Source organism: Danio rerio, chromosome 5 (assembly GCF_049306965.1).
Source record: "Danio rerio strain Tuebingen ecotype United States chromosome 5, GRCz12tu, whole genome shotgun sequence".
NCBI lineage: Eukaryota > Metazoa > Chordata > Actinopteri > Cypriniformes > Danionidae > Danio > Danio rerio.
In genome coordinates, this window is record NC_133180.1 from 45,867,579 (window position 1) to 45,880,956 (window position 13,378).

Genomic DNA, 13,378 nt, shown 5'->3' on the forward strand with positions numbered 1-13,378 from the left:
AATCAGTCAAGTTTGGTGAAGGGAAAATCATGGTTTAGGCTTACATTCGGTATAGGGGTGTGCAAGAGATCTGCAGAGTGGATGGCAACATCAACAGCCTGAGGTATCAAGACATTTGTGCTGCCCATTACATTACAAAACACAGCAGAGGGCAAATTCTTCAGCAGGATAGCGCTCCTTCTCATACTTCAGCCTCCACATCAAAGTTCCTGAAAGCAAAGAAGGTCAAGGATTAGCCAGCCCAGTCACCAGACATGAACATTAATGAGCATGACTGGGGTAAGATGAAGGAGGCATTGAAGATGAATCCAAAGAATCTTGATAAACTCTGGGAGTCCTGCGTGAAAGTTTTCTTTGCTATTCCAGAGGAATTTATTAATCAGTTATTTGAGTCATTGCAGAGATGTATGGATGCAGTCGTCCAAGCTCATGGGAGTCAGACACAATATTAATTCTTTTTCCACTGCACCATGACTTAATATTCTATACTGTACATTATTTCTGTTAAGTGAAAAGACTTGTCTAAGCAAAGTCAGACCTTATTATTATTAGGGATTAGGGATGCACAATATATCTGGCCGCCATATCGTTATCGGCCAATAAATGCTATTTTTAAGATTATTGTTATCGATCCGATGTCTAAATTAAGCCGATATTAAACAAATGTATTATTCCACCGCCTTCCGAGTGACCCGAAGGTCCGTTCTGAATGAATAGTAAAAATAAAAAGGGATAGCAGAGCTCATTTTCAGCTAAGTTAAGGGAATTGGCACTAGTTAGCTAACGTTTTCTCTAACGTTTTGTGTGTATCCCTTTAATTAATGAGTTAATTTAGTTATGTAGTTTACTAACATTGAACTATTCATTTAGTTTGATAAAATTAGGGAATAGGGGTTATACTATGTTGAGAATATTTTGTATATTTAAAATAAAAGAAAATGTTTTGTTTCATTGTGAAAATTGCATATTTGAAAGCCTGATTGTCTGTATTACAGAGTGTTTACTGCCTAGTCTCACATTAGTCTATATTATCCGCTAATACAATGATAATCAAAGGCAACGAAGCCATGACACAGAACATGTCTGCTTTCCGAACAGCCCCACATCTGATTTACCGTCTCTACAAACGACCTGTCCACTCACCCGCAAGATCTTCCCTTTAATTACACCATAGATTTCCCCCTGATGAACTCCCTCAGAATTAACAGCGGCAAGGCTAATTCCAGCCCCTCCTCTTTCAGCCCTACTGTTGTACACACAGCGCCGCTGCAGTTTAGCTACACAAACATTAGTATTAACGATTGGCCCGTTTGGAATTGGTGACAAACTGCAGGCGGAGCGCAAAGTTTTGTAGCCTGAAACCAATCAGGAAGTTAATGAGGAGAAAAATTACTCCTTTTCACCAGCGCCCCTTAATTACATCCACGCCAGAGGAGAGGCAGATGAAAAGAGGGAGGGATGAGAGGCACACCGACAGCTTTTATGCTTCTTTCCTCGGGTTATGAAGGTCAGGAAAGCGGCTGAACTGGATTTGTGTGTCACTGCTCTCAATACTCGTAACTTTGATAGACTCTAATATTGTATTCACTTCATATATGCACTTCGAGACAAGTGCTGACCTTTCTCGATACACAAACTATCATGCATGTTTATTGGGAGCTTTAATATTTGTGCAGTATAGTTTCGCTTTTGCATAATTTAAGTAATTCAATTTGCTACTGATAAAATTTAACGACTCTCAGTGTTTGTTTAATGTCCAACAGAGCATCTGTTTCTTAACGTTTTTGATTGAATCTGTTTGTGCTGAAGTAATGTTGTTTGGTTATTAGTCACTGAAGAAGGTCAGCACAGTGTAGACTCATCCTGCACTGTGTGCTCAGCAGTCTCACTGACTCAACGCGTATCTTCAGCTTGAGTGAGTTTGTCAGAGTAGCTAGAATTTACTGTGGTGTGAGATTCAGGAAAGGCACCCCTGTCTTTGTTTTGTTGTATTGTTGAGAGCTGACAGTGTAGCTTAATTAATGCTGTCAAGTGTGACCGGAGAAGCCGATCATCTCAAAATAAGAAGTGCTTCAACAACACTTTCCAGATTGGGATATTGTTTATAAAATTTAAGTAGCGTTCAATATTTTATTTACATTTTTTTTCACGTATAAATTGGTGTTCTTTTACAAATACATTAATCATAACTACATTCATTTTCTTTTTGGCTTAGTCCCTTTATTCATTAGGGGTTGCCACAGTGGAGTGAACCACTAACTTATCCGGCATATGTTTTACACAGCGGATGCCCTTCCATGCTGCAACTCAGTACAGGGAAACATCCATACACACTCATGCACACACATACGGCCAATTTAGCTTTCCCAATTCACCTATAGCGCATGTCTTTAAAATGTGGAGGAAACCGGAGCACCTGGAGGCAACCCACGCGAGCACGGGGAGAACATGCAAACTCAGAAATGCCAACTGACCTTCTTGCTGCGAGGTGATCGTGCTACCTATTGAGCCATTGTGTCGCGCATTACATTATTCGTAGTAACTATAATATGAATAAAATACAATATAAAAAAGGCAAATTAGGCAAAAGAACAGAACTTGGCCGCAGATGCGCACCAGAACAGCTTAAAAATTGACATTGACTTAAATTGACTTGTTCAAAGGTAGATTCATTCAGAAATGCAATACTGTACTGTTGCTCTGCATCTCACAAATGTTTTGCAGTGAGTTTGTTTAAAAAAAAAGAAAAGAAACAGACACAAAATTGTTGTCAAAAATGTAACTTTTAATTACATTACGGTCGTATAAACACAATTCATTGTTTTTTTATCATTTGTAATTTGTCTGATTTAAAAATGATTTTCATGAATTTGTTACTTTTTTATTGCCAAAGTGTAAACAAAGCTGGAGGAAAAAATGACATTTAGGTTGTTTAGAAAATATTTTAAACACTTTTTAAGCAAGAATTTCAGAGGCTTTCTTCTGTTCTATGATACATGAAACAAATACATTCTTCAGGATAAAGCTGTAAGATTAAAATAATAATGCACACTATAATGTCACATATCCATAGCTTAAATTCTATATAATTTATAATTGAATCATAGAGAGCTTGTGCAAACGCATTCACATCACTGTGATCAGATGCTTTCTCTACTGCTGTTTTCTCAATGCTGTCATTTTTGTTGATGATATTTTATTGGGAATAGCACAGCACATACTTAAATATTAATCTAACTATTCTCAACACCATGACTGGTGATGTTCATTATTATTACATTTTTGCTCATTTATTTTCAAGTTCTACTTCTATATGCAGGACAAAAAAGAACATTGCTGTGAGTTGGGTCATCAAATCATCCTCATTAAAGTCTCTAATACATTCAAGTGCAAACACGAGCACAGTATTATTTGCTGCAGTTTACTTAGCCACCAGTGTTACTAATAATAAGGTTTTTCCGAATACTATATATAACATTTCAAACTTGCATCAAGATTACTTTTAAGGGTGAGTTTTCACAAAAAAATAAAATAAATAAATAAATATAGTTTAGATTCTGTTTGTAATTGCTTACCCTTGTGTCTTTTCAATCCCCAGAGAACATTGTTCATTATTGGACCACATATTAATATATTTTAGATGAAATCTGAAAGCTCCTGTATCCTCCATAAACAGTGATGATGGTCCAGAATAAAAAATATTACCAAAACTTTCCATGTGGCTTTAGTAGTTCAAGTGTAATCATACAACACTCCAACAACACTTTTGTGCGCAAAAATAAATAAATAAAAATTGTTTATTAATGCCTTTTCTTTTGTGTCAGATCAGGGTACATGTTTACAACAGTCAGCATGACATATTGCCATTAAATTCATCAGCACATTACTCAAGCATTGTATTGATTTTAGTAAACGCGCAGTCTGGCCTGATGTAGAAGACTAGTGAACAAAGTAGTTTTTAATGACTTGAGAACATCCCAGGTACATTATTGTCTATGGAGGATGAGGGAGCTCTAGAATTTCATCTAAAAAAATTTAATTTGTGTTCTAAAAATGATTGAAGGTTTCAGAGGATTGGAACTACATGAGGATAAGTAATTAATAACACAATTTTTTTTTTTTTTTAAATATTAAAATATTAAGCTGCATTTTCAACATTGATATAATTTTTAATGCTATTCAGCTTATTCAGTTTATTTTAAGAATTGAGTTTTACAGTCACCTGAATAAATTAATTTAGAAATATAATAAAATATTAAATGGTTATTAAAGTCATAATATTAGTTTTTTTTTTTTTTGCAAACATGAAACTTTTTTTTTCCCCAAAAACAAACATCTTTCAAAAAGATCTTACAAACTTTAAGCTTTTCATTGGCAGTATAAGAAATGAGAATAGACAGGTCTACATAAAAGAACAAAAATACTTTTTACCTTAAAGGGATAGTTCACTCAAAATGAAAATTCTGTCATTAATTACTCAGCCTCCATTTGTTTCAAACCTGTTTATTTCTTCTGTAGACTATTGCATGCTGGAAAGTGGCTACCATTGAAGGTGCAGTAGGTGATTGTCTTCAGAATTTTTTTTTGTTGTGCCGGTTGAAAATCTCTTTACATTCCAATGTAATGACTAAAGTAAATGATCTAAATGTAATTATATTTATATGAAGAGCAGTAAAAACAAATGCTCAATCAAAACTTTTTAAACTCCTGAATCAATATTGTAGTCACTTTTGCATGCTGGAGAAAAGGACGACACCATGGCTGGCTGAAGTATTTCTTTTAGACAGGTTATGTTCTGTTTTAAAACCCTTTTAGTCACGCAAAGCTGATCTAGATGTGTTTGTCCTATGAATGGGTTATATGCACAAAAGTGTTGTTCAGTCACTGAAATCTTTCGGCGAAAGATTGATGTGACTATTTTTAATTTCATAAGGGACCTTTTACAGCATCAATAATATGTTTTTATTTAGTTTAACAACAAAACATAAGTAAATAGCGCTATTCCGGCTAGCCTGCTTTACTGAGGTGAAGTTGGTTTTATTTTCACACTGGTTCATTTTTGAACAATGACGACCTGTGACACGCTCCCTAAATTGTTTACCATGCCACTCTGAATATTTGGTCTGAAATAGCATGTAAGTATGGTTCAGTAATAAGTGTAATTCCTGCAACCTGCCGGCCAACCACCAAGCATACAGTAGTTGATTTAGGACAGCGCATGAGAGAGTGAGACCCACAATGCTTGCATGCATAAAATATTGCACATTATGACAGGTTTTGCTTCCTACACAACTGAAAACCTGCAGTATAAAGTGCTGTAAAGTTTTCTAACTGGGGAATGACATGATCTAGTGGGCTGTCTACTGTCATCTTTATGAGTGCACATTCCTGATTTCAGGACACGTGGCTTTGGATGGCAGGGGAGGCACTGTGTTTTCAAAGCTATGATGCTAACGTATAGCATTTAACTATCATAGTATTTTTTTGTTCCTGCTATGAAAATGGCTGCTGTTTTTTAACATTCTTTAGAAAATCTTGTTTCGTGCTCAACAGAAAACTAAAAAATGCATAGATGTTTAAAACCATTTAAGGGTAATTACATGGTGAAGTTTTTGTTTTTGGGTGAACTACACCTTTAATCTTGAATGATGCCTCTATTGTTTATTGTTAAGTCTTAACCAGATTTCTTTTACTTGGAAAAAAACATGCCTGAGATTTCTGAATCTCAGGCATAAACACTTCTTGGCTTGATATTTTGTTTCTAATGCAAAGACATTTTCAAGTGTAGCTCAAGTGTCCAAATACTTTTTGGCACCATTGTACTTTACTGTGCATGCCATTAGATGAGAAAATGACAGGAACCCAAAAAAGCTCATGTTACAGTACATGCATGCGTCAGGTGTTCTTTATCACAGATGCCCAAACCAGATTACGCTCTGGCATAAAAGAAGTCTCCAATAATAAACACCAAATAGTTCATGTTTCATGATCCATCCCATTTCAGCTTTCTCCGATGGAGCTCAAGACTCTGTGTCCATCAGCTCGATGATCAACGCTGAGAACAAGCTGGAGTGTGAAAGCAGTTCAGAGTCTGGAAGCTTCTCAGTCGACTCCATCATAGAGGGGGCCACCAAATGAAAGACCATCTCCAGCTGCCAGTTACAACAACTTGAACTTTTTGTTAAATGAGAAGTTACTGTTATTTTCAGCCAAATGTGTAATGATTCTGTAACCAACATGTTTCCAATAATACTGATCAGGTTGATCACAGTGCTGTTTTTTTTCTCTTTTTAGGGGTCGTTCTATAAGGTTTTGACTTTTATTGTTAACTCGATTGTTGTCATCGATGACAAGAAATGCTGTTTACATAGTTTACTTATATGTTTCACACAGTTTGATAGCTTAGCTTTGTTCACTTTACTGCTGCAGATTTTAAAGGTTAAAATGATTTACTTCCACTATCTAGAAGAACACTATTGAAAGAAATGGCAGAGCAGAACGATTTACTGTCGCACATCAGTTGAAGCTCAATATTGCTGTCATTGGCCTAATGGATAATCTAACTTCCTTCCCGCGACCTTCATGATGCAAACTATATGAGGGCTTTTCCAGCATCTCCATGCTGTTGTGGGACTAGTTGGGTTAGAAGAGATACTATTAAATTATGCTTCAATCTCGCTGCGGATGGCTTGTTTATTTATGGCCATCACTAAAGGACATCATTTAACTTTTGATGATTTGCATCTAGCCCGTTCCTATACCCGATCCAGCTAATGTGCTCGACTCTTCCGAGCTTTCTTTGTATAATATGGAGCTGTGCCCTTGATTTTAATGCTGTTGGCAGAGATAGTGTCCTTAGTCGAGTCATGAATGAATGGCAAAGGAGAAGAGGGACAAAAACTTTGTTTTCTTTCAGACTCTGTTTGTTGCAGGCGTTTGTAATGACAGTGCATTTAACTACAAATGTGGCCATGTTCAGTATTTTGAATGAAACAAAGTGTTAAATGTTTTGGGAAGGCATTCAAAGTGCAATCTGTTTTTTAAGTTTTGCATTTGTTTTTATAATAGAGAGCTTTGTTTTTAAGATTTGACAGTAAGTACTACTTTTGCACTTCTTTCTGTACTGGAACTCAGTATTATGTAGATGGTTCACCAAAAAAAGAAATGTGCTGTCAATTTTCTCACTCTAAGGCCAAGATGTAGGTAAATTTTTCTTTGGCATGATTAATTAGATGCAAGTAAGTAGCTGTTGATACTTTAAAAGTAAAAAAAAGACAATTGGCTACTGACAATACATAGTTCTGTGGAAGAAAAATACATACATTTACATTGATGGAGCATCAAGAACCACAGGTAAAAATATTTAGTCTTTCTATTTATTTGTCAAACTCTCCAAGTGCCAGTAGGCATTGACTTGTATTTATGATTCACTAAGTACCAGAGTCATCTCGAATAGCCTGAGTGTGAGCAATTTAACAGTCAATTTCTTTTTGGGGTGACTTGTCACTTTATTGTGTAGCAAGCCAAGACAAAAATTAATTCATTCATGTTTTTTTTCTAAAGATAACTAAAAATGTAATTAAAAAATGCACATATTCAACAGTTTGCACTGTTTAGTAAGACTAACAGTTGATTAATTTGTTCATTTGTTTTCCACACTCTGGTTTTGTGTTAACTCACCCACTGTTTCACCGGTGAGCTCTCATTCACCAACACCATGCTGTTACAAAAATTTTATTTGTTATCATTACAAAACAAGACCAAAGCTAATTTGCAATGGTCGTGTGCTTATCTTCTTATGTTCAGTGGAAATAAAATCATTATTGATGACTGACTTTCACAAGGCTGTTGACTGTTATAAAACCTGAAATGAAAATTACTTGTATTTTCTTTGCTCTGCACCCTGAAAACATTCATTCGATTCTGCCCCATCTGCTGTAATCAATAACCTGGCCATCTTGTTTTTTTTATTAAACGCACTTACTCTTAATTTCATCCCCCAGTGGTTTTAGTGAGAAGAATGTGGAGTTACCTATATGGCTTTGGCATTATAAATCACTTCTGGAGAGCAGATTGTACGGCAGTATCGATTGATCCTGATATATCACAGAAATTTACTGTCACTTCTGTTTTCAATTAAAGATACAATCAGTCAGATAATGACTTAATTGGATTTTACAGAAGATTGAGTTTTATTGTCCCGTGCTTTACGAGTTTAGTTAAGGAAGGCCGCTTTATCATAGGCTGTCAGCGCAGGGCTCCGTCCGCGGCACCTTGTCCTTCTGTTGCTGCTCCGGGTTTGTGTTCCAGCGACAGGCTGAAAAGTGTCTGTGGGTTTGTTTTCCTTGAGCTGCTATTGTGCCATCAATCACGCCGCCTGTGTGAGAGATAAAACCGCCCTGTCCCGAAGTCTGGAGGGGGCGACAGGCGCATTTTCTTAAGTCAGGCCTTCTGGATTTAAGAGAGGAAGAGGTCATCATAAAAATGTTTGATGACTTGATGCTCTGAAACAAGGCCCCGTTTAATCTGTATTAATACATTTATTTGAATTGAAGGCATTTTATTTCCAGGGTTCAGTAAAGATATAAATGATTACTGGAAAGTGAGAAAATAATCAGAGTCTGCTACAATAAAGGGAAAGTTCACATAAAAATGAAAATTTAGTCATCGTTTACTCTTGCGTTTCACATCTTTTTTGTTTAGCGTTGTTAATGTTACTAATGCTAAAATGAAGATATTTAGAAAAAAAAACTTCTATAGGTGTGAATGGTTACAGGTTTTCAGCTTTGTTTAAATGTCTTATTTGTCAGTAACAGAATGAATAAATTATTGATGATATTGATTGATTGATTTGTTGTGTTAGCAATATTATGTTATTTAAAAAAATGCTTAAGTTATGTTGATCATGTATGTAAATATAGAAAATTACAAGCATACAAAATGATGCATGTAAAAAAAAAAAAAAAAACATTTACCTGAAATATTAACAATCTTGAATTGCATGTCATGTATTACAGCCTGATTCAGAGTATATGTTTTTTTTGTTTTTTTCCCCTTTCCGCTGTCGCCACTGGCTTGCATGGTTCAGGATCTGTAGAGCTTCACATCGATGGATATGCTCTTCGGTGCTTGGACTCTCAGTAATGACTTTAAACCTCACTGAACTGAGCTAAACTAAACTGAACTTAAACACTAAACACTGAACTACCCTGATCCAGTTACTATGACCATTTATGTGAAGCTGCTTTGACACGATATACATTGTAAAAGCACTATACAAATAAAGGTGAATTGAGTTGAATTGAATATGCAGGAATCCTAAAGGTAATTTTAATACCTTTTAAAGACTTTTTAAAGACCTTGTCATTATATTTTAAGACCTCAACACTACTTCAAATTCTAATCAGTATCAAACCTTTCACAACAGTTGTAGTTAAATAAATCTAAGGAGCACAACCATGCAACAGAACTCAGATAAGTTTGGAAGAAACAAAGCTTGAAAGAATAAATTACGTGGTTGTTTTCAGCGACAGGCTTCAGCCACTGTTTAAACTCGTATTTTTCCCATTTCCCATTCTACCATCTGTTTTGCTCTATTGTTTTTTCTACAAGTGAAGAGCGTCACATCACCCTCCTGCATTTGTCGCAAATTACGTGACATCCCCTGGACGGAGGAGTTTGGCTGGTTGCACCCTGTCTCGAACCAATCGTGCGGATCGAGCACTTAGTTGTTAATTTTAGGAGGACAATAACTATATGCTTTTTTAGACAGTGCTTGAACAAAATTTAAGATCTTATAAAAATGTGATTAAGACTTTTTAATACCTTTTAAGGGCCTTACTTTTCTCATAATTGATTTATCAACTTTTGATACTTTTTAAAACTCATTAATAAAAACGCAGTGGGTAAATACAATATGCTTATAAGTTTGCATACCACTTGTAGAATATGCAAGATGATAATAGTTTTAACAAAATAATATAGTTTAATATAATTTAATAATTAATAAAATAGGTATTTGGTATAACATGTTTAAAACCCACAACAGAATGTACACAAATTGCCCTGATCATAAGTTTACATATAATTGATTCTGTTTTTACTTCAATAATTCATTAGTCTTTATGAAAAGCCTCAATTTTTCGAATATGTCTGTCTGAATGCCAGCGTTGTGTCAGATTTGAAATCTCAACATGATGCATAAACAGCTGGTGTAAACTTTTTAAATAAGTAATGAGTGAACAAGGGTTAATAAAAATTAACCAACCCTATAAAACTGAAACAGTATTATTATTATTATTATTATCTTAAAACAAATGTATTTTATTTTGTTTTTTATATTTTATTTTAATCAGATTTTCATTTAGTTTGATTAAAGTATATCTTAAAGAGATTGTTCACCCACAATTGAAAATGTATTTACTCTCCCTCATCTGGTTCTAAAGATTTGTTTATTTTTTTTCCACTTAACACAAAATAAAACATTATAAAAATGATGATACTATCTATTGAATTTTTTACTAACTTTTTACTAACTAAATTTTTATTTCTTTTATTTAAAGAAACCCAAATTATGAAAATAACTGAAGTGAACTATCAGTGAATTATCTCTTTAAAATGAAAACTCATTATTAAAACTAAATCTAAAAAATAAATTAAAAATACTACAACTTTAGAATGAAAGAAAACATAATAAAATAAGGTGGATAAGTTGTGGAAGTTCAGCCATAATATGTCATAGGTCATGAAAAATCAGGTAAAAGTCTGGGATTTTGACATTTTGTTTAGAGTGGGAGCTCTGCATCGTGGAAAAGGGATGAAGAACGCACACGTCAAGCCGTTGTCCATTAAAGACCATTCAAAGATCATTAACAAGTCATGAATGTTAACTGGTGATCTTTCATATGCTAATGACAATAATTACAGAAGATCTAAAGCCATTCAGATGCCACAATTACAAGTTCATGCTCGATTTGTAGATTTCACAACTGGAAGCTTGATGCATTTTTGTATGTGTGTTCATCTATTAGTTTCTTTAAATTAAAATAAAATCAAATATGACACGATATGACATGTTTTTTTTTTTTTTACACATTTTACACTTTGACCATGTAAAAAATAACTACAAAAATATTAGTGAACTAAGCAAAACAATGGATCACAATTCAAAACTCTTTAACTTATACGTGAAAAATAATATGAAGAAGCATATGCTTAGTTTTTTTTTCATTAGCCACACATTTTTAGACTAAAAAAAAAAGTCCAGTTTAGCCAGTTCTCCTTATTCCTCTTATTCCGTCAAATTATTAGCATGCATATTCTGCAAAGGAGTATGCATTCAATTTGAAGAAAACTGTATTTTGGCAACCTGGCAACTAATATGACTGGAAGGATCATTTAAAGCCAGTCGGATTTAGTTCTTCTTTAAAAACAAACAAAAAACAAAGCAACAGATAACCTAAAAGTGATCATTCAAAACTATCCTGAAACAAAAATGATGAAAAATGTTAGGAATGGGTAGCCATTGTCTTATACTATGATAGTCAGTACTGTAGTGATTGGCTACCAGTTTCCAACATTGTTTAAAATAACTTTTTTGTGTTAATCAGTAGAAAGAAACAGGTTTTGGAGCAAGTGAAGGGTGAGTAAATGATGACAGAATTTTTGCTTACTTATAAACAATCTGTTTTAAGTCTTATAGCTCGTTTATACACCATGTAATGGCATGAACATGAAACCTTTTTTCCCAGGCACAAAAAGATTGCAAATGAATACAGTGACTATGCAAGTAATCCGCAATGAGCCTGATTGATTGGATATGAAGCTGTCAGTACTTGACAATCGCTAGTTGTTTCATTTTAGAGTTTCAGTGGCAAGAATCCATTAGATTGGGTGTTATAGAGACTATTTTTGTGTGGTTTGGAGGCTGAGATGCAAAGGGTGTGTTGAGGAGGTGTGTGTCCTGTCAGAGTCTCAGTGATTTGGGTGCCCTTAGAGCCTCTGTCTATACAGAGAAGAATAAGCAGACATGTCAGTGGACAGATGTCCTGTCATTACTCACAACACTGAAACTATTGGCTGAGTGTCAAAGAGTAGCGATGACAGAGCAGACCATTGGCCGATTCACAGACTCAACATTCATAGAGTCTATGCATAATTACCAATATAAACCTCAATCAGGCATGACAGAAAGTACTTTTTTATGCATGTGGGGTGGGTCAATTTATTTATGCTTTTGAATTGAAAAGATTGATATTTTGAACTCAAAAAGTTAATGTCTAAATGTCAAAAAGTGACTTTTGGCATTCTTAATAGTTTGAAGTGAAATATGGCCTAAAGTGGTGCCATGAATACAAAAACCTGCATATTCCTGTACTTTTTCTGTTATTTTACTGACTTATATATACACACATGTAGTTGAAGTCAGAATTATTAGCCCCGTTTATTTTTTCCCCCAACTTTTGTTAACGGAGAGAAGATTTCTTCAACACATTTCTAAACATATTAGTTTTGATAAGTCATTTCTAATGACAGTAAATAATATTTTACTAGATATTTTTCAAGACACTTCTATACAGCTTAAAGTGACATTTAACACTTAACTAGGTTAATTGGGTTAACTAGGCAGGTTAGGGTAATTAGGCAAGTTAATGTATAACAGTGGTTTGTTCTGTAGACTATCGAAAAACTATAGCTTAAAGGGGCAAATAATTTTGTCCTTAAAATGGTGTTTTAAAAAAATTAAAACTTTAAAACTGCTTTTTTTCTAGCTGAAATAAAACAAACAATACTTTTTCAAGAAGAAAAAATATTATCAGACATACTATCCAAAATGACAAAATTTCCTTGCTCTGTTAAACATCATTTGGAAAATATTTAAAAAAGGAGAAAACAATTCAATGGGGGTTAATAATTCTGACTTCAACTGTATATGTGAGCAATTCCATGCAAATTTCAACCTTGCCATAAAACCATTTTTTAGATTTAAAGTACAAAACTTGTTTACAGATTGATATTTTTCTAATCTTATAAGTCTGTGATTAGTTGTTCTAGAAAATATAAACAGATGTTTCAGTATAATGATAACATAGACTTTCTCTGTGAATTTATGTTTTGAGTTTTTACTGCAAATGTCACATCCATAACGCTTAAACTGCTCATATATTATATCTTAAACAATATATTGTTACAAACTACTAAAATGTCAATAAAAACAACTTTAGTAAACTGAAGAGATGAATTTTCAGCATCAAAGGTTAACAGAGCAGAGATTAAGGTCCAATTCAGAACTGTAAATAAAAGGACAATACCTTTTTATCACAAATACAGAAACTGTTCATTAACAGATTTTTTTTGTCACAGAAATCAGTATTTATAG

The 13,378-nt window shown here is 34.2% G+C and overlaps 1 protein-coding gene and 1 long non-coding RNA gene across 4 annotated transcripts in view; one reads left to right on the forward strand and one right to left on the reverse strand.

Annotated features, from left to right (window-relative positions):
* dmrt1 (doublesex and mab-3 related transcription factor 1) overlaps nucleotides 1-13,378 on the forward strand; it is a 346,340-nt gene that overhangs the window by 37,259 nt on the left and 295,703 nt on the right. Inside the window, 1 exon segment of one of the 2 annotated variants that reach the window (NM_205628.2) lies at nucleotides 6,005-7,835. The exons of the other annotated variant lie outside the window; for it this stretch is intronic. Within the exon segment in view, the coding sequence (NP_991191.2) occupies nucleotides 6,005-6,138 (134 nt within the window). The 3' untranslated portion in view covers nucleotides 6,139-7,835. 2 annotated transcript variants of the gene reach the window in all.
* The window catches only part of LOC141385595 (uncharacterized), a 67,063-nt gene that overhangs the window by 3,368 nt on the left and 50,317 nt on the right, over nucleotides 1-13,378 (reverse strand). For both annotated transcript variants that reach the window (XR_012406320.1, XR_012406319.1), the window contains one exon: nucleotides 45-209. This is a non-coding gene — a long non-coding RNA (uncharacterized lncRNA). The remainder of the gene's footprint in view (nucleotides 1-44; nucleotides 210-13,378) is intronic.